The 12,899-nt window shown below is 43.7% G+C and overlaps 1 protein-coding gene across 1 annotated transcript in view; it reads left to right on the plus strand.

Moving 5' to 3' along the window:
* Positions 1–1,887: 1,887 nt before the first annotated feature.
* T265_02436 (hypothetical protein) overlaps positions 1,888–12,899 on the plus strand; it is a gene marked incomplete at both ends in the record, with an annotated part of 24,491 nt that continues 13,479 nt past the window's right edge. Inside the window, one exon of the mRNA XM_009166685.1 lies at positions 1,888–1,994. Coding sequence (XP_009164949.1) covers positions 1,962–1,994 — 33 coding nt within the window. The remainder of the gene's footprint in view (positions 1,995–12,899) is intronic.

Consider the following 12,899-nt stretch of genomic DNA (forward strand, 5'->3'; position numbering starts at 1 on the left):
TCTCATGTCAGTTTTTTGCGGTTGACCCATGGAATGTTCGCAGAATTCGACTTGTCGAAACCTCCTGGACTGTGCTAGGTCACAGACTCACCATTGAAATTTGCCCATCCCAGCATGAAGTTTTCGATAGCACCATCCTGTCGGATGACGCTGCATTTACCTGTGGCGATCACTGTTGTCCAGCGGCACATTTGGCTCTGGTTTAGCCTAAAAAACCATTTAAATGATATTCGGTCGGTCAGGTAGAAGGTATATTACGGAAAGTCCGGGTGCTTTTTCTGCTGTTCACCTTCCAGGATTGGACTCCAGTGAGCCTCTCTCTGTGCTTCGCCCGAGAGAGATGCGGCGACTAATCGATATCAATGGCGCATCCATGCTGTCAGCTATATCGGTTATCTAACTAGGTGCTACGGATGTAAGCAACTTCAGTGTTTGTGGTAGGCTAGCTCTAGGGTTCTCCTTTTTCTGTTATAGGGCTTCATCTAAACAGATTGAGGTTGCAGTGAAGCACTAGTGTTCCTCCCTGTTGCTGCTGTCGATAAGGTTGTACTACATTCCGCTCTCAGGTGGACTGAGCTAACACTTCATCTTTCGACATTCTCGGATTGTACATTTTAGGTGATATTTTTTGGCATCCTTTCTTGGAAGAACACTTTTACACCGCTCTGGTAATTTACTGAGGTCACTTCGGTGAGGTAGCACACAGGGTCCACAAATGTTTTTTGGCAGCGTTGTCAGACACCAGTTAACGGAGCACGCAGTATCACCGTACTCCCGTCATGGATGTCCACTATTCGGTCTTTCATTGATGGTTCTTAAATAGTAACATGACCTACGAGTGGCGAAGAATGGCAGTCCTTCACGAGTGTTTCCCCTCCTTAAAATAAGCTAGTTTCTATGTGGTATGTCACTTGTTTCCGTGACTACAGTGGTCCATAACACTGTCGTTATTGGCAGCAGTACTGACTCTTCGCTGCTTCACGTCAATGTCAGTTACAAAAATGCAGAGCGGTAGAGGGGAGGAACTTAAGATTAGAAGATAACTCAATTCTAATGCTCAATCGGACAGCCTGCTAGCATTAATTTCTAAAGCTTCAACTAGTGCAAATTGCTCGCACTTGCCCATAAATGCATGGTCTAACCTGTTAGCACAGTAACACATTCAAATGCTAAGGTGCGCAAACTGATCAACAGCTCGAGATCCTTACCGTGATGTTTCAGCGGATGTTACAACGGACTCGAGCTACCTGAAGTATCGTCTTGCTTATGCGTATGAAGACGGAGTACAATGTCAGGCGTTCTATTCAACGTAACTTGTGAGCATTCGCGTTTCACAAGTAACTAAACTCTATCGTCCAAATGTTTTAATCGTTTGCGTCTTTCATTTTGGTTAGTGGCAAATGGTTTTGTATGGATATTGTTGTCCATTGCTAAAAAGCACCTCTGTACCGCATTAATAAGTTCTAGATACGGAAGCCGTGAAGTTAATAGAGCAAGCTGATTATACTCAGACAGTCGCGGTTGCTGGCCTTTTAAGATGATGTGATTCGGAGGTAATTCTGGGGAGGATTTTCAAGTTCTTATCCCGTTTCCCTGGTAGGCCTGCTATGCTAATCCGATTCCAAGCCTTAGGTGTCGCGTTCTATTACTGTTCCTTACTTTATTTAAATCGTTCGGCGTAGTTTTCTCGTTCACTTTCACGGTTTTCAAAGAGCAATTGTGTTCAACTACTGTGTGATAGCGGTTCCATTAAGCCGGGGAAACTTCCGGTTAAACTAGTCGCACTTGCACACACAATTAACGGAAAATAATCGATTTGCCTGTTGTGTGCCGTACACGTGACAGCCGGCCTTTCTCAGCATATGACACAACAATTCGCAGCTATTGATTTTCCCCAGCATTGTGTGTTCAAAATTGAACCCTACAGGACGTGTTAGTCGTAGGACATACTGATCTAGAAAATGGCCAAAAGGGTGGAAAAGTTTGCCTATCTAGTAAGTAAACACAGTGCCGAGTTGCTGGTACTGATTAGCCTGTTTGTGGCATTTTTTGTGGATAGTCTTTCCCGTCCATTGGATCAATGACACATTGTCGGTGAGCAAACTCCTGAGTTTTCTTCATACGAGCTCATTACTCACGTGAAGGAGTTGAGGGTTTAGCAATCCAAGTAAACTAGCTTGATTGACGGCGGACCCCTTAATTTGGCGCACCCATAGAATCCGGTTCCGTGGGATTCTTTCCAGCAGAACGGCCCCGCAGTCAGTAGTTGATTTCCGGGAAGTGTGGCGGATGTTTGCATTTCAAGGTGTTCTGTAGTAATTCTAACCCTTTGGCGATCTTCTCACACTGACCGCTTTTTTGAAGATGTCTTTAATTGAAACGGATCGGTCTACTACATGTCATTCGCTATCATACCTGAAATGTTCACTAAGTTGGTCTCAGATTTCTTTGTCGCTCAGTGAGCGTCGTAGGTGGTATTATGTCAGGCATAGATTCCTTGATTTACCAAAGTTGTCACTGTTAAGTGTCCAGATGCGCAGTCCTGCTGTAGATCCAAATGAACTCTCCGGTCGGTGTTCGGTAATCGTTTATTACGTTCGGCTTCTTGGTGGTGGTGCCTAACTACAGACTAATTGTTTTATGATTCTTCCACAGCAACATAGGCAATTTCGATGCATTATTTCTCCTAGGTTCACACACCAACCGGTTTGTAATCTAGTTTCACGTACGCCCAACGCTTTTCTTCACTTTCTTGCCACTCTACATTTCCGGATTAACGCTGGTAGGCAAAATCAAAGTCAGGGTAACTATTAAGTCATAATAGCCCCATTTGTTCAGTTTGCATTTGTATATGCTGGAAGCTAAATGTAGTTTCGGGTTTGTTGATGACTGCCACAATTGTTCAATCGATACATACCACCAACTGAAAGGTTGGCTTCGCTCAGTTCTGAGACGACGTGTACGGGTTCGGGACAACATTGTACACGCAGGCACACGCACAACATGCAGTTGGAGAGTGACGACATTTCTCCGTTTGGGCTGCCGTGTGCGCAGCACGGTGAACAGGCCAACCAATGTTTAGGCTGTCAGGTAGACAAGGTGTGTGCCAAATACCGGCATCCGTAGCTAGGACCATGAACTTGATAGATCGAAGCACCGGAATCATTTAGCTTGTTGGACGAGTTTTGGCCCTAAGCTGGCAGGTGCAGTAGACACGGCTGTTTTCTCACGTGACCACAAATAAGCGAAGATACTTGATGAGGGTGCTAGAGCAAACAACTTTTATTCCAGTATCGGGTTTCTAACCAAGCCTTTTCAGGAGGCTGGTTTCTGTCAATCATTCATTTCAAACCCCATAAAGTCACACCATTCAGCTGTGCAGACTATATCTTGTAGAGACAGGCGGACTGGATTGGTCGAGGTTTTGTAGCAAAAGTTATAAAAACACCACCGGTTCTGGGTAATTAGTCAGAAGGAAGAGAGCTAGTCCCTTCTTTCGAATGAGCTGCTAATTTGCATGCTGAACGGGTGTCAGTAGGTTGATATCAAACTTCCCATACTGTGTACAAAACCATGCAACTTTATTTGCTGAGTACGTGATGACGGGGACTTCTGAATCTCACAAGCATAAGTTGACAGAGTTTTTTTCTGTGGTCGCCTCGAATAAGGCTGGTGTGGCAAACTTCACCACTCATAACGGCAAGTGCCTCTGAGCTGTCACCTCACTGGGATACTCGATGGTACCACCTCTCCGCGTCACTCTTCGCTTTCGCTTATTGATTGGGCACCTGTGGAATAGCTCTGCAGTATAGACCTAAAGGAAAAATAGACATCCTTTCAGTGCGTATTACAACTGTGATTTTGGCAGGTTGACGCTAGCGAGTCACATTGTTAGTCTTGTTCAGCAGTAGCCAGGATATTCATACATCCAAAAGCAATGGAGTAAGATTTGAGGGAGGCAAGTGATAGAAAAATTCGAGTCTAGCAATGTATAGCCAGGGTTTTTGGGATCCGATCAAAGCAGTACAACTCGAAGGATCTTGTTGCCGATTGAGTTATCAAATCTTTGTGAAACTATTTTCCAAAGCGGAACAGCTGAACTTTGAAGCCTCGTGCTGAACCTCTTGCTTGAAAAGTTGAACTGTGCTTGAATCGCCTGTCCTCAATCAGTCACTCAAAAGTTTAATGCACGTGATTTAGAACAGAACGTTAAAGTCTAACGTTTTCACTCTAGAAAACATTTCCACGAGGATTTGATTTCTTTATGACTGGGGGCATTCACCTTGCTGTTACTCCGGTCGCAAATGCACAAATGACAAATACCCGAACGGCTGTTTCAAGCTTTATCAAAGTAAGGTAGATTTTCCGCTATATTTTCCTGTGAATGGGATGTCTTGAAGGCGTACCATCCACCATTTACTTCGTTCACTGAAAAATGCAGCATAGCCATTCAGAGATAAACTCAACATTGCCCCTACAAGTAGCTGGATATGAGATCAGCTTAAACACACCTAGTAAAACGGATCTGCGCATTTGTAAATATATCAAGAGGAAAGTATTTTGAAAGGCTCGCGACCAAATGCACTTCAACGCCAGAAAATCATATTGTTACTGACATCCGCTTCATTAAGTCAGGTACTGTCGTTAAGGTGGCTGGACTAAAAGCAGCGAAATGACCGCAAAGACAATGCTTTCCTGTCGATATCAACATTTCATAACACAAAGTCTTTTATCAGCTCTGCAGCTACAAAGATGTTTGCGTTGTTTTTGGAATCCACGATATCAGCAGGACCCAAAAGAGGTGCAAAACGGATACAGTTTGGTGGAGTTGAAGCCTTTCAGACTATCGTAATTGCAGAGCTGTACGTGTTTTCGCGCAGTCCCACGTGTTCAGGGTCACCAATTTATCGATCATTTTCAACTGCCAAGAGGCCAATTCGGTTCACCAATCGATTCGACCAGCTGCATAGAAATTCGGTGACAGGTTTCTGAAAAATAAAGTTTCGCGTATGTCACACAAACACGGTGAGCTAGGATAAGAGAAGCTGCTTTTTGACCTGAATTGTAGGTAGCTTAACAAATGTGTTGCCTTCTCCAAACTCACTGCAATAAAGTATGAAGGAGGAGTTTATACGGGGCTTTAAAACTGTCCACGTGACAGCTGTATAGCGGAGGTAGTCGTCGGTAGCAAGTATGGGGCGAAAAGTGCTTCTCAAAGACCACTTCGCACCTAGTTTGGGCTCACTTTGTTACAATGCAGTCCAAAACTGTTAACTTGGGCTTTGTTACAATGCAGTCCAAAACTGTTAATCACATCGCTTTGCAGCCCAAATATGACCTATGTTACCTTCCTACGCATAATAGTGATGGAGAAATCGCGAACTGCAGCTGAAGCTAACAGGCATGGTCCACAGTACGGCCACCGTGGACAATGTCCAGCTGTTTTCATTCTGTCGTATGTGTACCGATTACAGGAACAAAGCTGAAAGGTAGTAGATGGTGCTCGAACCTAATTCATGTGAACTGAACTGCCAAAACTGTGCTTCCTTTGTGTGTTCTCTTACGTTAGTTAGATCAACACATTTTACACATTCCAAACCTTTCTGTCCACACAACCGACACGTTCGCACACGAACAGCTTTGTTTGGATATCGGTAAACGATTACTTTATGCCTAACTGCGATCTGGTGCCTTTCTCAATCTCTCTCTCGCTCTCTCACCTAAACCTGCTTAGGCTCCTGGATTGTGATTCATTGTGCATAAAACATAAGGACTTCTAAGCTACCTTAACGGCCTGCGGTGCCTTCTAAGTATGAACCACACAGTTCACTGCTGAAGGCTCTGTGCTGCCCAGTGGTCCCTCCTTGGAAAGATTGATTGAAGCGTACGCTGGAAGATAGATTCATGTTTGAGAAACACTGTCGAATGCGAAATCTATGTTTCTTATACCATATTTATCAGACCCATTTCTGACATGAATGGTTACCCAATCAGCTCTTTAAGAATTAGCATACCTCACACTTGTCTCTTTTAATCCAGCAGCAATATCTACTCACTATTATTTTATTTTCTAAAAGCCACAAACTGTCCCTTCGGTTCAGTGCATGAAGGTTTAACCTCGCCAAGGATCCCACCAACTGGGCATTCCTTAGCACACATAAATGACAATAACAGGCAACCTGGTGCAGACGAGATTTGCACAATTCTCTCATTACGTATGCCACAGGGCAGGGCACCTCTATACAAGTGGATAATTTCGATACTTGGTTGTTTTCGTACGCTCAGTTTGTACCAACCTATCTGTATTATAATGACTCTGGTTCAGAAGGATCTCATCGCAAGAGAAAGAGCTTACCTATGAGCCGCCACGATACTACTGATTTTATATATTTTGTCCCAGTAAGCACGAAACCGTGAAAATTTTTCAGGCTTGAATTTACAGCAAACTCCGGGGTCTCAGTTACTGCGAAGCAACTGAATCCCGTACAACGTCCAGAGTGCAGGATGTTAATTTCGCCCATATTTTCACTTAGTTTATGACCATGTTCATGTTTCAGTAATCAAACGGACTACTTAGACCAAGATTCGCTCCTCGAGGTTCATCCTCGCCAGAAAGTCTAAAAGGGGGCAGCCAGGCAAATACAGGTCGGACCCTAGCACAGAAATTTTGCATTAAGCGGTGGACCTAGGGTTAAGGTTGTCTCAGCAACAGGAAGAAGTGTATAAAGTTAGTAGAATGTTTTCTGTGGTGGTTAGATCTTATACTTTCAGAAAACTACTGCTACTTTCCCGCTGAGGGAGAAACAGGTAGAAATAGATTTCATCAAGGGCCGAACCTACCGATTCCCAAAATTCTGCCTCCGACCGTAGTGACTTATCCAATACATTCGAGAAATAGACCATACCAAGTGCTCGATGCATTTTCACACGCATTTGCCATGCGTCGCGACATCAGTAGACAGACACTAGTATACTACCAGTTGTCCCCTTCATCTAGAACAGGATTTCGCAGTGAAATTATCTGTGACCTTGAGCAGCATGCGCAGAGAAAGCTCTTGTGGTCACACTTTTGGGTCAGAGAACCAGGTTGAATAAAATCCAATCGCCAGCTAAAGCACGAGCAGACTGTCAACTCCTGGTTTTCCTTCAGCTAAGCCCTTCTGGTCAATTTATCTGTCAAACACAAAACTTAAGAGCAGGAGAAGCTCGGTTTGGTAGTCATATCGAAGTTGGTGCTCACCGATTAAATTCGAGAAATTGTACCCTCAATCGTGTAATTAAAAAGTTTGCAAGAAATTTCATCGTGAGCGCTTACACCACACAACCTGAGAAATTTGACCACCAGTTATCTTGGAGTACATGCCTTCTTTTTCCTTTCGGATTAGGAAATTTGATTCTGATCATACTATTCTGTGTGTTCACTTATTCTGTTTATCCCTCATGAGTGGCGGAAACACTGGTTTTAAACCACTTGTAGAACAAAATGAAAAATCTGCAAAGCGATCATCTTTGATTTTGGGGGACGTTCATGAACTCTGAATATTAAAGCATTCAGCAGCTCCCGCAGCTAGAAAAAACTTACCAGTAACTAGTGGTCATGATAACACGAGAAGACTAACAAAGCACCGAATATTCAAGGGCTAAATAAGTGACGCAGAGCCTTAAATAAAATTTTATACAAGGCCGTTCAGGTCACCAGGTCATGTACTCCGCATGCCAGAAGATCGTCTGCCTCTCGGAGCTCTTTCCACCCAGCCCTGTGCTGAGTGGAAGCGACCGAGAGGTGGACGATGTATGACCCGGCAACGAAGTATGAAAACACTAACCAGTAAACTAGGTCGGGTGGGCAACTGTCACCTCCCTGGATGGGAGGTGACTCAAATCACCAGTGGTTATTGACATTGGTGGAAACGGCCCAATCGCGCAGTCAATGGCGCGCGTGCATCAAAGCTATCGCCTTCAATGCGTAGTACCCAAATTCCCAACAAACGAAGATGCCTTTGCCTCCAAAGCTGGGTTGTATGTTCCACTTTCCCGTTTTCCGGCAATCGAAACTGTAGCAGGTGGAATCAATATGCCTATGGCACTCGGTTTATAGCTGAATTGAATTGAATTTGCTTGCCTTAACCAGCTGGCCTGAAAAACCTGGAAGGCAGTGATGTGAAGAATAAATCAACAGCCTTTTCGCCTTTTTCACATCAGTCGATAAGACAGATGCTTCGCGGAGCAGGCCTTCGTTGATATTAGTTCTGAACACGGGGAGAATCCCGACGCCAGTTATCCATCAGCAATAGGAGCTTAGTGCGAAACCTCGTTGCTCCAGCGTAATAAATTACATGCACCAGGCACTTACGTACTGAGCTTTTCAAATAAGATGGCGGTGCTCCCTGTTGAACAAGCTCGCGCCACCACTACACAATATTTGGGACGAACCAAATACCATTATACTAGCATTCTTCGATGGTGATTACCGTTTTCATAAAGAGTAAGAGGATATCGTGCGAGAGCCATTTTTATGTGGGTCTATACATACCGTTTAGGTTGTTTTCTGAAGTGGTAATTACGTTGCGGTTTTCTCTGTGGAAAATTACGACTGTATTAGGAAGATGGAGCAATAGATTTTAAATGGCCTGAGATATTATCATCGCATCTGGCAGATATAATTCGTCAAAGGCTTTGATGTGTCGACTTGAGCTCTCACGTTCGTTAATTCGCAGTTGTGTCGCGCCAAACAAACAAGACAATCGTAGTGAACCTGTGCGCTATGCGTTTTAGAACCGAATGTGCGTGTATGTAAACAATCACATTACGCCCAAACATGGATTTGAAAATGTTCATTCCCACGCATTCCTCCGGTAGTGTAGTGTGTGTGGTTATTGTCTAGCTCACTTAAGCGCACGAACTGCAGCACCGAAAAGAAAAATAGATCACATCGATTATATGCACTGGGTGGCTGTGCTGTCACTGCCTTATCCGTGTGTAACATGATCCTTTGATTTCATACGACATTCTCTTGTCGTCTGTTCACTAGTCGTTTATCGGAAATTTTAGATGCCTCATGTTTAATGCAGTGTGAGGCTAACCGATGTTGAAATATGAGCAGCCGAGATCCAATACCTAGGTTCGATCACCCTTTCTGGAACACAGACGTCTTTCCGAGCTGAACTTGAAGTATTCGCGATGATTAGTGTATGGTATTACGCCTGCATAACACTCAAAATGTAGCATACGAACAGAAACGAGTCATTTAGAAGTGTAAAGGATAAGATCAGCTAGCCATTCCAATGAACAATGTGCACTTTTGCAATATATGAACGTTGTATTTTGGCCCACGGACCGGGTATTCTCTGTTGGGAGGCATTTCAACAGATACGTACGATTAAAGAAAAACCCAAGAAATTGTCAATTTATGTACAGTGTGATTCAACTAACTAAACCATTTCTGTTATTTTAGCGACAGTCCATCTTGTTCTGAGGTTAGCCCAGAAGTTCGGTAGTACTAACGGAATCAGGCAGCCAATGCGACAGCCGCTGTTCTTTGACAAGAAGCTCCGATAAACTGTCTGTTCTACAAAATAAAACCCGACAGAAAACACCGAAGAACGATTATCTTAAGGATGTTTGTTCTATGAGGGAATACGCCAATCCTCATCAGCTTCAGGATTCCAAATAGTTCGAGTATAATTTGCCACTTGACGCATCCAATCCGGCTAATATTATGATAGTATCGTCACATTCCGGCCTGTAGCCACTGGAATGTTTCCTGGTTAACTTAACCCCACCCTGCGTGGATAGCCCTGTGCAAAATGCTGATATTCGTCTCCAAAGAAATCAACCTTAGTTTACCTACAGTCCACAAGTGACTTCACCGAGTATCCACTCAAGTTTTCTCTTCAACACAAACCAGTCCTTAATAGACGCTGTACGTGTCTTATGCATCTGACAAGGCATAAAATGGGCACCCATAGCACTAGGTTTTTCCAGACGCAGGATCCCCTTTTGTACCTTTCGTGCACGAGTTTCACAGCTTAAAAGTGTGCCTAACCTTGATACAGTCATACTTTGCATATGTACAAACGAACAACGTACATGCTTTGAGCATTCACCTTTCTGACATTCTGGTTACCCTGGTTACTGAGACCTATATCACTCCCTGAGTCTAATGAATTCCCTTCAAGGACTGGCATGTTCTTGAAGCTATGCATGGAGAAAACCTCGCTTGGCCTATGAGGCCGTGTTGCAAGTGTGCCATCGGCTTGACAATATGATAAATTCTGGAGATTTTCCGGGGCGGTCTGTTTACCCGGGGGGTGCACTTAAGCTTGGTCAACACTTCCTTGAAAACAAAAGAAACAAAAAATTAACCTAATATAGGAAGGTGATAGAGATGGGGAATCAATCTCTCGGTGTTGAGCCAGTCGAAAATACAGGGTGACCCACGCCTACATGATGGACTCGAAGATCTGTGGAAGAGTTTTCTGCGACCTTGTAATAACTGTTATGGCCGATTTCTTCTTCCTTCATGGTCGGACTGCCTGATTCGTTGTTTAGGGATTAGGTGCTGAATTACCATTGCGGTAGACGAATGCCATCTGTGCTAGTTCTATCACAGCCAGCATCCACACTCATGATCAACCTAGTAAGCGTAGTCACGTGAGTTGCGTACAACTTCTACAACTATGCGATGGGGAAATGTGAGGTTATAGGAATGCCTAATAGTCTTTGGAAGGCAGTTTAGCACAGCCCTTTGTCTTCTTACCTATCCCACACCTGGACTACCATGTCAGCAGATTATTTGACCCGTAATTCATACAGAAAGTTTTTCACACGTATTCTAGTTCTTTTAATCACACAGTGCGGTGTGATTCCTAGCCAATCCCTGAACCTTGTCAGTACACATGAATATTGTGTTTCTAAATTGGCTAGCACTTCTAACAAATTAGAAATACCATCTGGTGAAGGCCGTGGCATTTGAGTTTTTCAGCACTTGAATATTTCCAAAAGGTCTTCAGACTTCTGCAAACAAATGCCATCATGAAAAGAATGGTCGCTTTGTGGGTGCGTTGTAAAGAGGGGAGTATTATGCATTAAAACGTGTCAGAAACGATTTTAAATTTAGGTTTTTTAACTGAATATCAATAGCAAATCAGTGGTTTTATGGGCCAAATGATGTGGTTGTTACATAGGTTTGGGAATGCACACAGTTTATTTGTTAAGAACGTTCTCTTCCCCTTTCAGGTTGCGGATGAATAAACAAACCTGTTGTAGGTTAGCACGGATAGGCAGTGTGTCTGCTTTCATAAGACTTTATGAAGCAGTTAGAATCGATATGGAGATATCTAACAGAATTTCAGATCCAGAGGAGACTGCTTCTGATTCCTTCCATTGAATCCTTTTAGAAATCGGCTATAATGATGAGGTCTGGTGCTGCTTTCTTGGTGTCCAACTCACCTGTGGATTTCAGGCTAAGTTGTTGGTAGAAAATATGTGCCTATATGGAAAATATGTACATAGCTGGTCCTGAAAAACGCAAACCTCCACGTTAGCCTACTCTCTTTAGACAAGTGGCCACGTAATGAATGCAAGACCTATCGATTTTGTCTGACGCGCCCTTGTAGATATGCTATTTATGGACAAGCCGGGCATTCACACGCACACCGAAAGCTTTGAATCTTGTCGCGTGTATAGCTGCGTTTGTCTGGCTAAGGAAGAGTGGGAATGTGGCGTAGAAATGTGCAAGTCGAGTGCCCCGTTGCTTGGACACCTGCAGCTTAAATGTACTGTTTTAACCCCTCTGATTAGAGCTGGATTACCTTCAGACCCACCACCAAAGGCCACCAGTAAGATTCCTAAGGCCGCGTTCCTGTGAATTAAAACGGATGGAAGCTCTACTCAAGAATATTCAGCGGACTTAAGGTACACAGTCACTCCTCAAGAGGCTTCCCATGTACTTACAATATCTTGAGCAACAAGCATTTGTCTAACTTGGGTCATTTAATTTCAATGAACTTTAAAGCTGGAGATTTCAGGAGACCGTAAATAATAAACAGGCACCCCGAACATTAATTTTTCTGTCTTCAAAAAGTATAACTATTGGGGACTGAAGCAAAGTGATCAACTTCTGCCTTTATGGATTATGCTACTGCGCTACGCTCTACGGTGACCACCGATAACAGCAGTCATAAAAGCTAATCCATAGTGGTGAGCACTGTAGGACCTGCTGTAACTCGACTTTGGCCCGTAAGTTAACTTCACATTTTTCGAAAATTTTCAACTTATTTTTCGAGGAGAATCTGCGTGGCCACTTGCTTTGAAGGCAGTGCCCGTCCGGCTCTTAGGGTTAACACCAAAATATCGGCCGCCATCATACAGCGATTGGTACGGGAGGGGATCATATACTTCAAATTTCTTTGCTACTATTTGGATAGAATCTGTCGCTTACTGCAACCAAATGCCATCAGCTTCTAAATGAATAGAATAACGAAGATCAGTCACATCGATACGAGATCGATACAACGATTTTCGAGCTTCTAGAAGCCACAGTGGCATGCTATGGCAACTGAGGTTAACCAGCCTTCAAGAACCAAAAATCAATAATCTATCGATAAATTCGGCGGCTATTCAAGTTGTCCTGCTCCGCCAAGAATCGCTTGACCTGCTACATTTAGGTGTCGCCTTCAGCCCGCCTGCTCCACATGATTTTAGTTTGTCGCCACACTCAGCCAAGACTGTTTGCATTCCTTGTTAAAAACGAGTATATGAGGTAGCGTAGATGGTGGTCGTTGGCTTGTTCGCTGAGCTGGGCAGTTTGATTGCAAATGTTTCATCACCAATCGAGGTTACATCATCAGTGCGTTATTGTGGAGCGTAGGAGTGCGTAGCGGTGGGTTGGTGGTTGT

This window comes from Opisthorchis viverrini (assembly GCF_000715545.1).
Source record: "Opisthorchis viverrini unplaced genomic scaffold opera_v5_30, whole genome shotgun sequence".
In the NCBI taxonomy this organism is placed as follows: Eukaryota; Metazoa; Platyhelminthes; class Trematoda; order Opisthorchiida; family Opisthorchiidae; genus Opisthorchis; species Opisthorchis viverrini.